Genomic DNA, 18,360 nt, shown 5'->3' with positions numbered 1-18,360 from the left:
AATCAAGGGAATTGAACTAAAGGGTTAGAAAACCAAAAGTTTCATTCTCCTAAAAGTGGAAGGTTGAGAAAACTACCTAGTCAAACTAAGGGCTGAATTCAACCACTAAAAGTCGAATTTATGGCTTTCTATAATTATAACTTCCAGTTGGTAAAATAGTGGAGTTTAAAACATGGTACCAAGAACATGCAAAAAGTGCTGGAACACAGAAAGAACTCTAGATTCCAGTACCCAAGAAGTCTTTGAAAGTGGCTGTGACCTAATTATTTCTAATGATGTTAAAAATGTGTTATGTTACCTTCCAGCTCTAACTCCTCAGACTTTCTGCTTTTCAAAAAGCCCTTTATTCGAATTCTGTTGCCACCTGAATAATTGTGTGCTTATGAAACTTTTCCTATGACTATTCATTAAAACAAATGCAAGAGCAGCTGATAAACATTTAGCATTAATTTTTTATATCTAACAAAAAGCAACTTTTGGGAATACTTAAGTTTTAGTTGAATGCTATTTTTAATAAACATGGAAGATTTATAAAATAGATACGTGTAATTAGGGCCAAGAGTTTGATGTAAAATTTTTATTTACAAAGATACCGTAAGGTGTCAAATAAATTTAGCATTAACCAAGAAACATGGAATTTCTAGATATTCATGTAGAGGGACAAATTACCACTGCCTTCTGGTAGTCTATATTCTTAAAATTACAGAGCAAAATTATCACAAACATTTGTTTTTCGTTTTTTTATTTACAAGAAATTTCCATGAGCATTGTTCTTTTGGGTTTTTTTTTTTTTTTCATTTTTTTTATTGTGGTAAAACATATAACATAAAGATTGACATTTTAAGCATTTTTAAACATACAATTGTATGTGGTTGTATTCACAATGCTGTGTAATCACAACCTCTGTTTCCAGAACTTTTTCGTTATCCTAAACATAAACTCTGTACCCATTAAGCAGTAACTTCTCATTATTTCTTCCCCCTGCTTCTCATAAACCTTAATCTACTTCTGTCTATGCAAATCTTTTAAAATTTATTTCTTCTTAATTGATCCATGATAATTGTATCTATTTATGGAGTACAATGTGATATTTAGGTACATTTATACAGTGTGCAATGATCATATCAGGGTATTTAGCATATCCATCACCTCGAACATTTGTCACCTTTAGGTAAGCATTGCTCTAATAATTTTGTGAAGTTAGAAGAGCAAATTTTAGGAACGTGGGCTCTGAAGCTAGCACTCTGCGGTTCCAATTCTGCCTTTGTTACCTACCCTTGTGTAACCTTCCTAACTTCTCTGCCTGACTCCTCTAAGCCTCAGTATTCTCAACTGTTCAGTCACACCCATAGCAATTGTTTCACAGAGTTGTGAGGATGAAATGAGTTAAAATGTGCTATCTACTCTGAACAGTGCCTGATGCAGAGTCAGCACTCAGCAAATTTTATTTTTATCGTTGTTGCTGTTAGTAATAGTATTACAGCAGATGTGAAACCAACAGAAAGGTTAAATTACTTCTTCAAGGTTACCCAGCCATCAAGAACTTGAGCCAGGATTTGACTCAAAGAATATTTTTGTTTTTTCTAGTATTAGAGTGATGGCAAGGGAGATAGAGAATAGTAGACGTACTCAAAAAGGCAGAATCAATAGAACAGCATTTGTTGATGGTTTGGATATGGAGAATGAAAGTAAGAGGGATTGCTGAGGAATTCCAGGGACTCTGACTTGAGCATCTGGGGGACACTGACTGACAGAAGACTGTTGGATAGCAGTGCCATTGGCCAATGGACAAGGTTGAGTTGATAGTGGTACCATTGACTGGGAACAGATATGGGAGAGAATTAAAATATTCAGGTGAAGAGCAAAGTAGACATTTGGGTATGCAAGTTTGTGGCTGAGAAGAATGATCTGGACTGGATATTTGCATTCAAACCTGTGAGTTTGTACAGTATATAGAGAGGAAAGAGCATTTCACCTGGAATCAGAAAAGCAGGGGTTGCTTATTTGGGTATATTATTTTAGATGCAAGATTCGACTATATGTTTGTGTATATACAGTATGTCTAAAATCATCAAGATCATTGTGTAACTTATGGAAACTTGTTTCATTACTCTAAAATTTATCTTTCATAAGACTGAGTTATAACAGCATTTTAGTCTGTCAGCCATGAATGAGGTGGGTTAAAAGTGCAAACATGTGTATGACTCAGAGGCATATTTCTCTTTTGTGAGTTATATTTTCTATGTTGGTATCATTAGTAATTTAGTACTTTTTTTGTAATTATAACCAGTTACAGTAAAATATAAACCAAGCATGAATACTCTGGAACTTATTTTGTTGTAGGGGACTAAGAAAAGAGCATGTAATCATGAAATTCTCTTTAAATCACGTTCTCTGTTTTTCTTCTGCCAACAAGTTTCTACTTGTTGGTGGCTAGCTCACAAACAAAAACTGACGTTTCAAAATGTTTGTGTTCCGACTTAATTGAGAGGAAGAGTTCCAATGTTCATACAATTACAGGTGAAGTCATAAATCGTTTTGTTTTACTTTGCACCAAGTACTTGGTATGCTGTCAGTGCTCAATAGTTACTGAACTGATATGCCTTCATTCTCCATTTAACCCTTGAGTATTAGCTTTTCACAGACTGCTAACGTTATTCTATACCCAAAAGACCACATGAGAGGATGCACAGATGTTATGTACGTGTATATGGAATCACAATGAAGTCAATGATCAACTATTATTTATTTTAAAGTTTTTTACCCATAAATTTAACTCCAATTAAATTTTCTATACATGTAATTGAAAATTTTAAGTAATGGACACAAAACAGCTAGATAGGAAAAATAAGTTCTGTTGGTGCACAGTGGAGCTAGATATCTATAATTAACATTAATTTACTGCATATTATTAAATGGCTAGAAGAGAGGACATCAAAATGTCCTCATCACAAAGAAATGATTAAGTTTTGTTATGATAAACATGCTAATTACCCTGATTGGGTCATCACACATGGTGTAGATGCATTGATATTCAACTCTTTACCCCACAAATGTATATAATCAATCCATTTCAATAAAAATAAATAAGACTTAAAAATTTAAAAGTTAAACTTTTTAAAATAATTAAATTTAAAAAATCAAAAATTAATGAGAGGCTGGCTGGTTGCTCACTTGGTTAGAACATGGTGCTCATGACACCAAGGTCAAGGGTTCAGATCCCTATACTGGCCAGCAGCCAAAAATAAAAAAAAAAAGAATGAAAGAATTCTCTAATAAATGACTGAGGAAATACAACTGATTTTAAAGCTTGAAACTTTCTACAGATCTGTTTTTTAAGGGCTGGAATCCTGCCCCTTTATGCCTACCAGCAATTCCAGTGGCTATAAGAAAAAAAATTTTTGACATCTGATATTTATGTAATATGTAGATACTTTAATTATCCTTTGTATCACAACTGTATTAATAAAAAATTGTTAAATCCTTTTGATTTTTATTTTTAAGAAGGTATCAAAATTCATGTGATTATTAGCACTTCTAAAAGTGTTTTATTTAGTCATTTTAAAATCAGTCCTATTCTGTGCTTTACTGTCTTCCTGACTAGTCTCTCCCAATAATTAGTGTGGCTTCCAGAAATGTAAACTCTTTTCTACTATCTTTAGTAGGATATAGGTAAAAGAGAAAATAGGCTATTAAAATCTGAAGGTAATGTATAAGAAATACACACGTACTCTTCATTTCTAACCTATGTTATGTTATTTGTACTTATCTTCTCATTTAGAGTAATTAATATATGTAGGTAATGGAAACTATTTCTTTTGAATCTATGTAAATGAATGGGAAACATCTTTTAATGTGCTTACAAACAGATAACTTTGCGCAAGTTCTAATGGCCCACATGAACTCACCCTGAACACAGTTGAATGATGCAAACATCATCATAACTCACATTCAAAACTCTCATTTCTGGCATTGTTTTTCCAGTACTGCTATTATAATTTCCTATGTAGTTGGTCACTAGACTGGTAGATTGGTTTGAGTTTGGGTTAGTGACAACTATTCTAGTTTTCACATTAAGCACTGTATTAGTCAGTTTTCTGTTGCTTATTACAGGATTATAATCCTTATTACAGGTTCACCTGAAACTGAGTAATTTATAAGAAAATGAATTTATTTTTTACGGTTTAGGAGGCTGTGAAGTCCAAGGTCAAGGGGTGCATCTGGTGAGGGCCTTCGTCTTGGTGGGGACTCTGCAGAGTCCCATGGTGATGCAGAGTATCACGTGGCAGAGGCTGAGCAAGTATGCGCACTGGAGTGCTTCTTCCTCGCCTTGTAAAGCCCCTAGTGCCACTCCCCTGATGACCCATTCATTCATTAGCCCATTAATCCATGAATGGATCCATCCATTAGCCATCGTGGTCCAATCACCTCCTCAAGGCCCCACCTTTCAACTACCGTATGAGGATTAAGGCTGCAACATGAGTGGGGAAGGTGGGGGCCATTCAAACCATAGCAAGCACTATATTTTCATTTTGATATTTTTTTTAACTGCATAATTTACCCATTGTTTTAGTTTTTAGCCTCACATTTGCACTATAATGTCTCCACACATATCCTTAAAGTTGCTTTTTCCTCCTTGGTGTGACTGACGATCCTTCTCCTCATAAAGCAGTCATAATTTTTGCATCCTGGTGATGTGCACACACGTGATTGGCCCCCGGTGAAAAGGATGACATGAGTTCAGCTTCATCCTCTGTTAATCAAGCAGCCCAACATATGTGTGTGCTGACTAATAATAAGTAGAGCTTATTTGCTGATATTTCAGGGAAGATTTATAATTTTTATAATTCACATATTGTTTCAGTTCATTATTCCCTTTGGAATTGAGGACCCAAAGTTGGATAGTTATCTCCTTTTTGTACAAGTCGAGCTCAATATAAGTAGATTTGGACATTTAAAAGAGAAATGTTTATGAACAAAAGACTTCGCTAAGATCTTTTTGTGTTGTTTCTTTCTTTGTCTTTGTCATGGATAATATTTGCTTTCTAAATTTCTGGGTGGCTTCGTATAAGCTGGTGCAAATTCTTTGAGAATAGGAGAAGAAAAAGTGAGGGAGAGAGGAAAGGAGGAGAAAGAGGGAAAAGGGAATCGTAGTATTCTTGAGTCACGTTATCTCCCAAATAAGGATTCCGCCTATAGGCTATTTTCCTAGATTAAAGTCATTGGTATGATATTTCTGCTGCAGTGTTTGAGTGTGCCGGTATATTTCAGACGTAACAAGAAAATCAGGGTGATCAGTATTTCTTTCTACATGTATGCTTCAACTCTATTTGTATTATATGGAAAATGCTTTGTGCAACAAATTCTTCAAAAGTCAATTTTAGCACCTAGGTAAATTGTTAGCAATTCCTTTTACATTCCGATAGGGCAGTATTGTTTTTCCTGGAAATTAAATTTCTATGCCTGTTTATTATTTCTAAGAATCTGTGTTATATTTGCAACCCCTTTGAATTCCTTGTTACACATGTTAAGTCTTCCTGTTGCTTTCCTCCTTAGAATGATCTGAAGGTGCTGTTTACATTGCTGGCTGACAACAAATACATCATTCTGCAAAAACTGGCAAATGTGTTTGAACAACCTGTAGCAGAACAAATAGAGGTATTTATAGCTGCCTTTTCCTAGAAGAGCAAATGCATGGAGGAGATATGATGTACTATGAAATTTCAAACATTCTATGAAAAATTAATGGCTCGCCATAGCAATTTTGTTTGTCATATATTTTGTTTTTGAATACTGGATTTGAATAATATTCCAGGTGACACTGACTCTGTCACTTACTTCTGCACAGAACTAGGAAATATGAGATTGGAAAAAGTGTCAGTGACAGATGCTGACCAGAAGGAGTTTGCCACCCAACAATGACATTAGATATGAACCTCAATGACATAGAGCAGAAGGTCAAACTGTCCCGGAAGAGGGACAGATGAAGCACTATAGACATTCAGAAGGGGGTAGTTTGCCTCCAGTAAGGGTGGGATCAGGAAGACTTTGTCGGGGGAAATTTGAGCTGAGCTTGGAAGTTTGGACACACAGTGACTAGGAAGAAAGGTATCAAGGTACCTTAACAGGACATCAAGAACAAAAGCATAAATGTTAGGAAATTCTGAGCACTTAGGGAAAAATGCAGATAATACGATTTAGCTGAACTTAAGATGAATGAAATTGAGGTGAAATAAAATTGGATAAGTAAATTTGAGGCAGCTTTTAGGGCTTGTTGAATGTCAGAGAGTTTGGACTTTATTCTATAAACTGGCGGTCGATACACGTCATTGACTGCATACCCAATTAGCTAAAAAAAAAAAAAAAAACACACACACACACACACACCATAAATACTCATATATGTATATTTACTTATTCATAAATTATAAGCAGGTACTGTGTTATCTCATAAAGCATACACACAAATGAATGTGGTTGAATATAAATGAAAGATGTAGTGTTTCATCCTAATATGTCTTGCACACTTTTGGGTACTTGGAAGTCACTGTGGAGATCCCTGGCACTGGAAAATCACTGGGGATGTTTGAGGGTAAGAATGGTGTCAGTTCCAGGTTCTGCTTTTGGATGGTTGACATGACAGCACCGGGGTCAGGAAGCAGGAGATCCATCATGAGGCTTCATGTAGCTGCACTGATGAGAAAGAAGGAGAATTTGAACTAGCACAATGGTTGGAAATAAATTTCTTCCAGAGTTTGGAGGCTTTTGCACCATTGTTTTCTATTTTCCAATGTTGGCTTGAGGAATCTAAAATCATCCTAATTCCCAGAGGTCCCCGGCATTCTGAAATTTCACAATCGCATGTCTTGGAGAGGGTCTATTTTTACTCACTGAGCTCCATGGGTTCTTTTGATCTGGGAGCTCTCATCTTTCCATTCTGGGAAATATTCTAATAGTTTATTTAATACTTATCATTCTTCCATTTTATCTGTCTCCCTTTCTGCAGAACTCTTTTAATCATATGTTGGATATTCTGGTTCAATCTTCTAATTTTCTTATCAAAAGACCTTTCTCTCTTTGTCTTTTGCTGTCTTTTGCAGGAAATTTCCTTGACTTCAGTTTCAAACTCCTTACTGAGTTTTGCATTTCTGCTCTCATGTATTTAATTTCATTTTGGTAGTCTGATTGATCCTTTTTAATGGTGTGCAGTACTTTTTTAATGGATGCATTATCTTTTATAATCTCTCTGGGTGTATTAATGATTTTTTGGCTGAAGTTTTATTCGTCCTGTATAATCTGTTTCCCTCCAAGTTGCTTTTCTTTATTTGCTTATGTTGGTCTCTATCTTTCTTGTTAGAGGTTTTTCTCAGGTATGTTGAAATCCTTTGTTGTCTATTCATTTTGGGGATGGGAACTTTGTGTGTGAATGGAACTTGACCATTTTGAGATTTACTGAAGGGTTGTCTGTGTAGACCATTTGTCAGAGAATCCTTGTGTCAAATTTTAGGCCTTTTCTTTTGGTTTCTTCAGATTTTATCCCCTGTCTGGAGAGTAAAGGCCTGGCTGCAGCACTTCTTGACCCAGGGAGCCAAGGCTTAGGGGCCCACGTTCAACACTCAGTGGGCATTCGTGGGCAACCCGTCACTTCATCACCCTGTTTTCAGTCAAGCACTCAAGCCTGCAACTGTGTCTGGCTCCCCTCAGTCTGTCTTACCTTCTCCAGAAAGTAAACATCCCCCAGGGAAGAAAAGAGGCAGTATGCAATGAGGAAGGGGAGCTGAGGACCTAACTGCTCTCTTAGCAGCTTTCCACTAACCTTCTCTTCTTAGCACCCCACCCCACTTCAGCCAGGGTTCCAGAGACTCCCGTTGCTCTGCATTTGGTGGTGTAGGTCCTCTGCTAGCTTAGGATTTAGCTTTCTCAGGTTCTCTAAGGCAATTATCATGTATTCTTCTGATTTCCAGCATCTAAAATTGTGTCAGTATTGTCTTCTTTCCTGTTTGCTGTCCTTGTAGATTTATGGCGGTGGGGCGGGGGTGGGGGCAACACACCAAAAAGCAAGCCAAGAAAATATTTGCTCTGCTCGTAGGGGGTTTTCAGGAAAGAGAAAATTGGACACATGTGTTTCATCTGCCATCTGGAGTCCATGTTATTGTCATCCTTCAAGGGTAACTGAGGTTGCACTTCTTCCAAGAGTCTACTTAGAATGCTCCAGGACTCATGGTCTGCTATCTCCCTTTTCCAAACTCCTCTAATGGGGATGAGTTGCATTATCAAGTTTAATACTTAATTGTATTCAGCCTTGTTTTGTTTTCCTCTGTTTTCTCTGGCTTCCTAACGAGGCCTTCAACTCCTTGAAGGCCAAGTTGAAATCTTACTCTTTTTCTGCAGACCTCACACCAGGAAGACAAGGCTTAGCGATAGCAGCCACTTTCCTACTTGACTGATTGATTTGCTACTTCACAAGTATGAGCAAGTGTTCCTTGTTCATGCTATAACATATTTTCTGGTTGCCTCGCTGAATTTCTCTCCTAACATACTCACGACTGCATTTCAGGAAATCAGAATATGGTCCCCTAGAAAAATCTCAGGGAAATACCTTTTCTAACTGTGTCCTAAATCATGCTTCTTTTTCAGCTGTTGCTATTCACAAATTCCCTTATTTGTTTAAGGAAGCCAACTCTCTTCCAACATTCAACCCTATGCCCTAAGTTTCTCCTATTTCCTTACCTTTAAGATAGCTGATCCCTAGTATACTAAGGGGTCGTCTTCTCTTTTGTATATATGACCATGATTTTTATGTTTGTTTGAAGTGACTCCTTTTCTATGCTTTGAAAATGTTTTATGTGGAGGGAAGAGAAACGAATAAAAAGTCACAACAATCACATTTTTTGTGGGGAAATTGTTCCTGGTGGGAGTTTTAATGAAATATTATAAATCTTAATAGGCAATACAACAGGCTGAAGATGGACTAAAGGAATTAGATGCAGGAATCATTGAATTAAAAAGGCGTGGTGACAAGTTGCAGATTGAGCAGCCTTCCATGCAGGAACTCTCCAAACTTCAGGTACAATCTTCAGGTGTATTCAGCTTTAATGGTACATTCTAACTTAAAGTCAAGAAAAAAATTATTTTATGTATTTCTTGGCTTTCTTTATAAAATTCATGTCACAAATTAGGTTCTAACCTTTCTTCCAAGTAACTTAAAAAATTTTCTGAAACATTTACGGTATTTAGTTCAATAAAAGGAATTGCGTTCTCATGCTTCTAAGATTCATGTTTTTTTCTGACATTTATTATTATTCAGATGATTAAACATTGTGGTATAGTTTAGTTGTAGCATATTATTTTCTACTCTAAGAAATATAATAATTAACAATTTTAGCTGGAAAAGTTAAAAGAGGGATATCTACCCTGTATTGCACTAGCTCCCCAAACACTATTTAAAAGAAGAAACACTCAAGATCATACTTTTTAGAAAACGTTTCGTTAAGGTGTTCAAAAACTATAGTTTATTTTCCATATGTGTTTTTAATGGAATAGAGACATTGTTTCAATTCTAGAATAGCAGCAACACATTAAACTAGAAGGTAGTTACAATCAAAACAGACTTCCCAGCATCCTTCACGAATGGAGGGTGATACTGGATTAAGTTGCTTTCCTAGATCTGACAAGAAGACAGGAATCCAATATCGGGGTGGGAGGAAGATACTGGGATATTAAACCAGCAAAATTTAGCATCTGATAGGCAACACGGTTATGTTGCATTAAGAAAAACGTGTGCACAATTGTGTACAGTCACACACACATGCACATATACACACGCCAGAGTTTCTCTGCACGCCTTATCGCTGAGCTACTGAAAATGAGCAATGAGTCCAATGTAGAGTCACAGGTTCTTTCTTTTGAGGGAAAAAAAAATAGCTCCTATAAACAAAAGAACATTTTCATTCTAACTGTCTAATTCCTTTATTTAACATTTTTTAATATCATAAGCCCACAACCCCCACTTTCTACTTTTTTAGACAGTTTTCCGACAGCACTTAAGCATCAGGTGTAAGAGTCAAACGTCATATCTGTAAACAGGTATTAAAGTTGAACTTTTCCAGATTGAACCATTCTGGCCAGCTAAACCTTAATATGATACATTAATCAGGCCCATATGCCTCAAATAAATTTTGTGTTTGGTGTGTCATCATCTCCTAAAATGTCTTTCCAGTTTAAATAGTTATTTACTCCACCACATTTGGCAAAAACATTGCCTTTTTTAAGTCTTAAAGTATTTCTGCTCACATTAAAATCCTCTGTTTCCCTAGCTCTTTATTTGAGGAATACTCCCAAATCTGATTATTATTTAGCAGACAAAAATGTTAAGAATACTATACAAGGGTACTTCAAAAAGTTCATGGAAAGATTTGTATTATCTTAATTCTATTTTTCCATGGACTTTATGAAGTACCCCTGTATTCAATTACTCTAAAATTAGGTAAACACTGAGAACACTATAAAAACTAGAATTTCATTTTCTGTAACATCTCCCTTAGCCACATGAACAGCATTTCAACATTTTATTCCCACATCTCACCAGAGACTATTGACATCCTAAGGAGACAATAGTCAGATCTATCCCATATGCCATTTCTCAGAAACACTTTTGCATAATCTTAAAATATTTAGCTTATTTTTTAATGTTTAATATTTAGATTGACTACATATTACAATTAAAATGTGTAATTTAAATTATCTTTCAGATTTTTAACTTTTACTTTTTCTATTCACATTTTTAACTTTTCTTTTTTCTATTAACATTTTCATTTTGTAGTCAATCTAAATTGTATTTTGGAAGATTGGCATGAGCTATTACTTTACAGACTTATTCTACCCCACCCATTATTGAATACCCATCTCTTGGAATAAAATTTAGTTCACACTCAAAAAAAGAAAAAGAAATAAGACTCTAACTTTGCTTTCCCAAAAGTAGTCGAGTTGCTTTCACATTATTTATTAAATATTTATTTCATCCTTTCCCTATGTGACACTAAACTTAAATTCTTATGAGTATAGTTCATTTTTCACTTTCTCTGCTGTGCTTTATTATTAACTTAAAAATAAAATTTAAAACAGAAAAAGAATAGATGAGAATACTGAACAAAATTAATGAGAGAACTTGAACTACCAGGTATCAAAATGGGTTTAAAGTCACAATCATGTAACCAATATACTGCGGGCATGGAAATAGAGGTCCCAAGCTTATCTTTTTTTGAAAGAAGTTTTCAGAGTAATGCTCGTGAGAAAGACAGGCAGATGAGCTCCGTGCAGAGAAGCCCCCTATGTCTCATACCTGAAGGAGCTTCCATGGTTGGGTCGGGGTCTGGCCGATACTATGCCTAAGGGAAATGCCTGAATAAGAACTCAGAGTGCGTGTTGCTGTCTCTGTCTCTCAGGACATGTACGATGAACTGATGATGACCCTTGGCTCCCGGCGGAGTGGTCTGAACCAGAACCTTACACTCAAGAGTCAGTATGAAAGGGCCCTGCAAGATCTGGCTGACCTGCTAGAAACTGGTCAGGAGAAGATGGCAGGAGACCAGAAAATCATTGTGTCTTCCAAAGAGGAAATTCAACAACGACTTGACAAACATAAGGTGAAAAAAAGAGAAAGAAAATGTAGTTGAGAAAGCATGTTCTCAAACCCTGGTTTCTGTTTAGTAAAACCTAATATTCTCAGTCTTTTATGAGTTTCTACTTGTATAAGTTACACTTTAAAATGTTCAACCAATGTATATCCAAACCCACTGGCATCAGTAGCACAGAGAAATTACAGGGGATATGTTTCTATAATTTTGCAAATTAAAAAGGAAAACCAACCTTACCAGTAATTTTACTTATCGGTTCCTCACTAGGAGAGCCAGGCTTTTTCCCTACATAAGCTACAGTCAAGGGGAGCTCAGGCTCTCTCTGGAAAGGAGCCCAGCTTTGTTCTTAACTCTGCTTTTTCCCGTGTGTCCTTTACACCCATCTGTCCATCTAGTCCTGGCTGCTTTCTCTGCCCTCCCTCTGGCCAAGGATTCCCAGCTCTAGTTATTGTAAAGTTCTTGGAGTGCAGAGCTGCCCATTCAGCTCCAGGGTTGGGTTTATGTCCTTTACGTACATCACTCAGCTCTGCATGCCCTTTAGCCATGATGCTCTGGTTGTTGTAGACCTCAGAGTTTCTTCCTGGGGACACTAAGTCCTTTTACTACATAATTAAACTTGGAAGACCTGAATTTGTTCCATCAATGTATGTCATAACCAAGCTCAGGTTGGACATTCTTCCTTAGTAAAGGAATGCTGTCTCATGCACATATGCGTACACACACACACATACACAAATAGCTCTTGCATTATTAGTGATGATAATGGAAAAAGCACTTTTGCCAGTCCAGAAACCCAGTATCCCGTATCCTAGACTATGGGAATTCCCTGTAGGGAAACTCAAAAAATCCCATTGGGTTGTATAAGGTTAAATATTCTGCCATTATATAGCTCTCTGGAGACTTATAAAGGTGGATTTTATGTTTTATTTTTGGGAATTGTACTCCTTGCTATTTTTTTCCCAGAGTTTTTTGTCCAAAACTTCATAATTTATAAAAGCCTTATCATTTGGCTTTGAAAACATTGCTTTAAAGTTCACAGCTGGTTTTTCTCAAATTGTTGACCAGAGCAATAAAAGATCATTCTGAGTTATTCCAGAGGGGAAACTAGGATCAATGAGTATAAATAACAGGGAAATAAAGCTCAATAGAAGGAGAGTAGGCTGCCACCGAGCCCTCCTGGCCATGGGAAGTCCAGCCAAGGATTTCAGGAGAATCTCAGCTTTTATTGAATGTTGGGCTAGGTGACCTTCAAGGTCTTTTCCAACTTTAAGATTCTACGATATAATAATTGTTGGTTAAAAATAATGGTTCTAGCTCCTACTCACCAGCCCATTTTCTGAGCGAGAGTTCTGCAGTGTTGGAAAGGAACACAGATATAGCCACACTGCTCAGATCCAAACTCCAACCCTGCCGCTACAAACCTTGCGACATTGGGCGAGCTACACAGACTGGGTGGCTCAATGCTCTCATCTGTAAAATAGAAAATAAAACTACCTACTTCCTAGAGTTATAGATTTGTTTTGAGGATGAAATGATCAGGTAAAGTGTTTATGGAGTGCCCAGCAAATAATAAACACTCAATTAATGTTAGCTCTTATTATCAACTCCTAGTCCTTCAGTTCTATCCATGGTACTGGGAAGAGGAGATGGGATAGACCCTATCTCCATTTTCCAGGGTCTATTACACATAAAAAGTAATGATTTAGGACTGGATGGTTAGCTCAGTTGGTTAGAGCATGGTGCTATGACAACAGAGTCAAGGGTTCAGATCCCTGTACCGACCAGCCACCAAAAAAAAAGTAATGTTTCAGAAACATTTTTAGGGTTGTGCAAGCCTGCTATTCTGCTACATGTAGTATAATACAAAGAAAACTTAAAAATATTTAATACCCATCAGTGTATGTCAAGCTAGTAATAAGCACAACAAGCACTCTGGAAGTTAGAAAGTAGGGCTCAACCCAGCAAAGGAGGAAGGAAAATATTGAATGTGTCAAGTGAGAACATCTCGAGAACAGAGCACAAGCAGAGGCAGATGATGGAGGAATGGGGGCTGAAGTGGCCGGGGACACGGGAGCCCAGTCGTGTGGTGGAGTGAGCCAGAGGCCGTGAGCAGAGTAAGGAAGGCCAGGCTGCATGTGGGTGAGATATGAAGAAGGCAGAGGAGATTTGTCTGCAGCTGGCACATGTGAAGAGTTTGGGGGACCGTCTGCAGCACAGCAGTGTGTAGGCTGCACTTGAGTGGGGAGACAAGAGGGCCCGATTGGGAGACGAGCACCCATCTCTGCAGGAAGCGGCGGGTGTCTGTGGGCTAAGGTGGAGGTGAGCAGAGTGGAATGTCATTGCTCACATGTTAGCTGAATTCCATCAGTTTTTGCCTTTGAAGCAATTTTTACTGTAAGGTAGTGTGTGAATGTGTTGCTGACTTCTATCTAAAAAATTACAGGAATACTTTCAGGGCCTGGAATCTCATATGATCTTGACCGAAACACTCTTCAGGAAGATAATCAGCTTTGCAGTCCCAAAGGAAACCCAATTCCACACAGAACTGATGACTCAGGCTTCTGCTGTACTGAAACGAGCTCACAAGCGGGGCGTGGAACTGGAGTACATTCTAGAGGTGAGACTGTGGATGTAGCTTCTTTCCTACTGCAAATGCCCTACTGCAAAATGGATCTTTAAGGCAAGATGTGTTTATTCATGCAGTTGTCCGTGTGTAACCTGGAACTAGCTGTGCTCTCTGGCTCAGGACTGTACTTTTCCTATGGTTATGCGTTGCCTTGTTCCCTTCTATTTCCTACTCACATTGGAATATATGCTGTGCTATATTGTAAGTCAGCTAGAGGAACCCTAGCTTCAGATCATGAATGAAGAATTTGGGGTTTTGATATTGAAAAACTCTGACTAGGGTTTTCACAACTAAATGAATCCATCCAGTCTTTGCCATAAATCTCTGAGAGGTATTTTGAATCCCTAATTTTAGGAATGAGTCTGGGAGCAATTTCTTGACAAGGCACGTGATGGCTTGGTGGCAGAGTCAGCAGTCACACCCACGTCTGTCTGACTTCATAGCCTGAAATGTGTGTTTCTCAATGAGACCTAGCTGACCACGCCATTTAAATGGCAGCCCCAGCACGCACACACCTGGCCACTCCCTCCCTCCCCTACGCAGCTCTGTTTTATTCCCCCGCAGCACAAGAACTCTCTCATGTACCATAGAACTTACTGTTTGTTTTTTGGTTTATTGTTATTGCCGATCGTGTCTGCCCTCACTAGAATGTGAGCTCCGTATAAACAGGGATTTTTGTCTGTTTTATTTACTGCTAGATGCTCTAGGCCTTGGACAGTGCCTGGCAATATGCATTTAGTTAAGTGTATTGAAAAAGGCCTGGTTTCTACTGTGATGTCCTTTTGGCCACTCCAAGTGCACATTCAAGTAAACACACACACATTGAAAAACCACTGACCCTTGTTATAAATTATTGGAAAAGGCTGATTAAAATTTTTTTCCATTTAAAAACAAACTAAAAATCTCAACTTAGGAATAAGTGAATTGGTATTTTTCTTAATAGACTATCTATACTATACATGAATATTTTAAATATGTCTGTGTTTTATTTTAAATTTTACTTGCAAATGTAATGAATTTTAGTTCTCTCCCTACATGAAAAGCAAATGTGCCCATCCCTTTTACTTAAATCCTTGCTATGGTAAAGAAGGGAACCACACATCCCAGATACCAGGTACACTGCATACATTATTCCATTTAATCCTCATGATGGAGGAGATAGTTATGACAATTCCCATTTTAATATGTGGAAAATGAGACTTAGAGCAGTTTAGTAACTTACCCAGGGTCAGACAGACAGACTGTAGATACCAAAGCCCATTCATGGTGCTTTGAAGGGTCACTATCTGATTACTTGCTTGAAAGCCATCTTTTGCTCCCCATTAGAAACCCCGACACACACAACTCTGACATAACTTTAAAGCGAATATATCAGACTCATATTTTGCACACAAGGAAGAATGCCATTCCCTAAGGTGGATTTTTGAGCTCACGCCCTAATGTGTTTCTAGACATGGTCCCATCTGGATGAGGACCACCAGGAGCTCAGCAGACAACTGGAAGTGGTGGCAAGCAGCCTCCCAAGTGTGGGTCTGGTGGAGGAAAGTGAGGACAGGCTCATTGACCGGATAACCCTCTACCAGGTCAGTGCTGGAAGGGCATCTTGGTGTTTCATGTCGCTACGTTTCCTCTGGAAACTTTCCAGTAGTTTTAACAGAATCTAAAAAAAACTTATGCTCAAATATTTTGAGTGCTTTTGCTTTTCTTTCAAGTTATTGACATTGTTGAAAACAGATAGTGTTTGTGTTATTTACAGTAGAATATTTTTAATTTAAAAAGTCTTTCCTTAAAAATTTTTTTAATGAGACAGCTCTTTTTAAAAATTTAGCTTCCATGAAGCATTTTCTGTAGTTTATGCTGGTGTCATACTACTCTTAAAATAATAATAGTTGACAGCTTTAAGTGCATCTAAAATTACTACTAAAAAAGAAAAGAAAAATAAACATTATACTTATATATAGATGAAACATCTTAAACTTTTCAATGTTACTCAGGTACAAATAGTTTGAACAATAGGTAGTGGGAACTTTGTGGGCACCAGAGTAATTATAATTCTTAAAGACAAAAATTTCACTATCTAAACTTTTAACTCTATATTTTCAATCATTTTAGCGTTTAAAATCCAGCCTTAATGAATACCAGCCCAAATTATATCAGCTATTAGATGATGGGAAACGACTTCTGATATCTATTAGCTGCTCAGATCTAGAAAGCCAATTAAATCAACTTGGAGAGCATTGGCTGAATAATACCAACAAAGTGTCTAAGGAACTTCACAGGTTGGAAACGATATTGAAACACTGGACCAGGTAATAGGATGATTATTTTGCATATTTTTAGCTAAGTGCTACAGTGTAGTAATAAGGCTGTGGGTACCGAACTTGAAAAAAATACGGTCCCTGTGGAAAATTACTGCATAGTTTGGAAAATAAAGACAAACAGAAAGCCCTCAGCTGGATCCTTGTGTAATTATATAAACATATGATTAAAAGTGGACAGGCGGGCATGTGCTATAATGCAGCTTCTCTTTGAGCTGTCATCCTCCCCTGCCTGATGACTGCATCTGGGTGGTCACAGTAAAGCCTTAGAAGGACAGAAAGAAGAGAAAATGTGAATCGAGAAGGGGAAGCTTCTCAAGGACATAGGGAAGAATTCAAGGGAGGTGGGCGGTTGATTTCTACATAACAAAATACTGTTTCCATGCCACCTTTATATCAAAGAACTTTTTATAACCATTGTCTGATATTTTCTAAGTAGCATCGATATGGAGGGGAAAAAGATTTTTTTTTTTTGTCTTTTTCGTGACCGGCGCTCAGCCAGTGAGTGCACCAGCCATTCCTATATAGGATCCGAACCCGCGGCAGGAGCGTCACTGTGCTCCCAGCGCTGCACTCTCCTGAGTGCGCCACGGGCTTGGCCCGGAAAAAGATATTTTTATTTTCAGTTTAGAGGTGGGAAAGCTGAAACCCAGACACACAGATTTGACCAAGGTATAAATATTAAGAGAAGAGAATTTTAGAGAGTCACCAAGTGCATTTTTCTTCTAAATCTACTGTCTCTTGTTTTAAAACTGTTGGTATTGGTGAGTAACATAAGTGAGCAGAAGGTAAGGATTGGATGTTTACTTAATTGACTCATTAATATACTTACAGATATAAAAGTGAATCTGCAGATCTAATTCACTGGTTACAATCTGCAAAAGACAGGCTAGAATTTTGGACTCAGCAATCTGTCACAGTCCCACAAGAACTAGAAATGGTCCGTGATCATCTAAATGCTTTCCTAGTAAGTATGATAAAGGCATCTGATTCAATTGTATTGTTTTCAGGCCAGTAGGTAAGGCCTGGCCCATATACCAGTAAAAAGGAAATCAGTTGTTAATGGATATACTTAATAAGGTAAGCTATGAAGAATTTATCAATGTTAACTATGTGTGTTCAATAATTATGCAAAATAATAGAGATCAACTACTCAACCTTGCCTGTTTAAAGTAGTTTTCAAGTAACTGTCTCATAGCTGGCTTCCATTTGAGGGCAAGGGTGTGATTCTTACGTTTTCCTCTAGTGTTCAACATAACTCCCCTCTCAAGATGTACAGAAAATTGTTTTAGGTGCTAAGTTAGTCTCGTTCCTTAAATGAAAGGTCTGGCTGTTTAATTTTAATTTGAATGTTGCTACTTCTTTTAGGAGTTTTCTAAGGAAGTGGATGCCAAATCTTCCCTGAAATCATCTGTTCTGAGCACTGGAAATCAGCTTCTGCGATTAAAGAAAGTGGACACGGCCGCCCTGCGTTCTGAGCTGTCTTACATTGATAGCCAGTGGACTGACCTGCTGACAAATATTCCAGCTGTACAGGAAAAGCTCCACCAGGTACCAATCCAAATCAATTAAGCTATATTAAGTGGAAACGTACATGATCTGCTTTTGCTCACAAGTTTAAATGAGCTTTGTCTCAGATACCTTGCTTTTTCTCTCTTCCATCGTATTACATACTAAAAGTGAACTATTTTACAAAGTCCTGCTCAGATGGCATTTCTTTCAAGGACTTCTTTAACATGTGTATGTGTGTATGCATTGGGAACTTTGTCTGGCCTTGTTC

General features: G+C 37.5%; 1 protein-coding gene across 1 annotated transcript in view; it reads left to right on the top strand.

The window, feature by feature from the left end:
* The window catches only part of SYNE1 (spectrin repeat containing nuclear envelope protein 1), a 422,354-nt gene that overhangs the window by 310,334 nt on the left and 93,660 nt on the right, over positions 1-18,360 (top strand). Inside the window, exons 103-110 of the mRNA XM_063096991.1 lie at positions 5,557-5,658; positions 8,948-9,067; positions 11,445-11,645; positions 14,080-14,253; positions 15,714-15,845; positions 16,375-16,571; positions 17,415-17,547; positions 17,949-18,131. Of these exons, the coding sequence (XP_062953061.1) occupies positions 5,557-5,658; positions 8,948-9,067; positions 11,445-11,645; positions 14,080-14,253; positions 15,714-15,845; positions 16,375-16,571; positions 17,415-17,547; positions 17,949-18,131 (1,242 nt within the window). The remainder of the gene's footprint in view (positions 1-5,556; positions 5,659-8,947; positions 9,068-11,444; positions 11,646-14,079; positions 14,254-15,713; positions 15,846-16,374; positions 16,572-17,414; positions 17,548-17,948; positions 18,132-18,360) is intronic.

This window comes from Cynocephalus volans, chromosome 5 (assembly GCF_027409185.1).
Source record: "Cynocephalus volans isolate mCynVol1 chromosome 5, mCynVol1.pri, whole genome shotgun sequence".
NCBI classification, from domain to species: Eukaryota; Metazoa; Chordata; class Mammalia; order Dermoptera; family Cynocephalidae; genus Cynocephalus; species Cynocephalus volans.
Note: the sequence above shows the minus strand (reverse complement) of the source record. Positions and strands in the feature narration are given on the sequence as shown.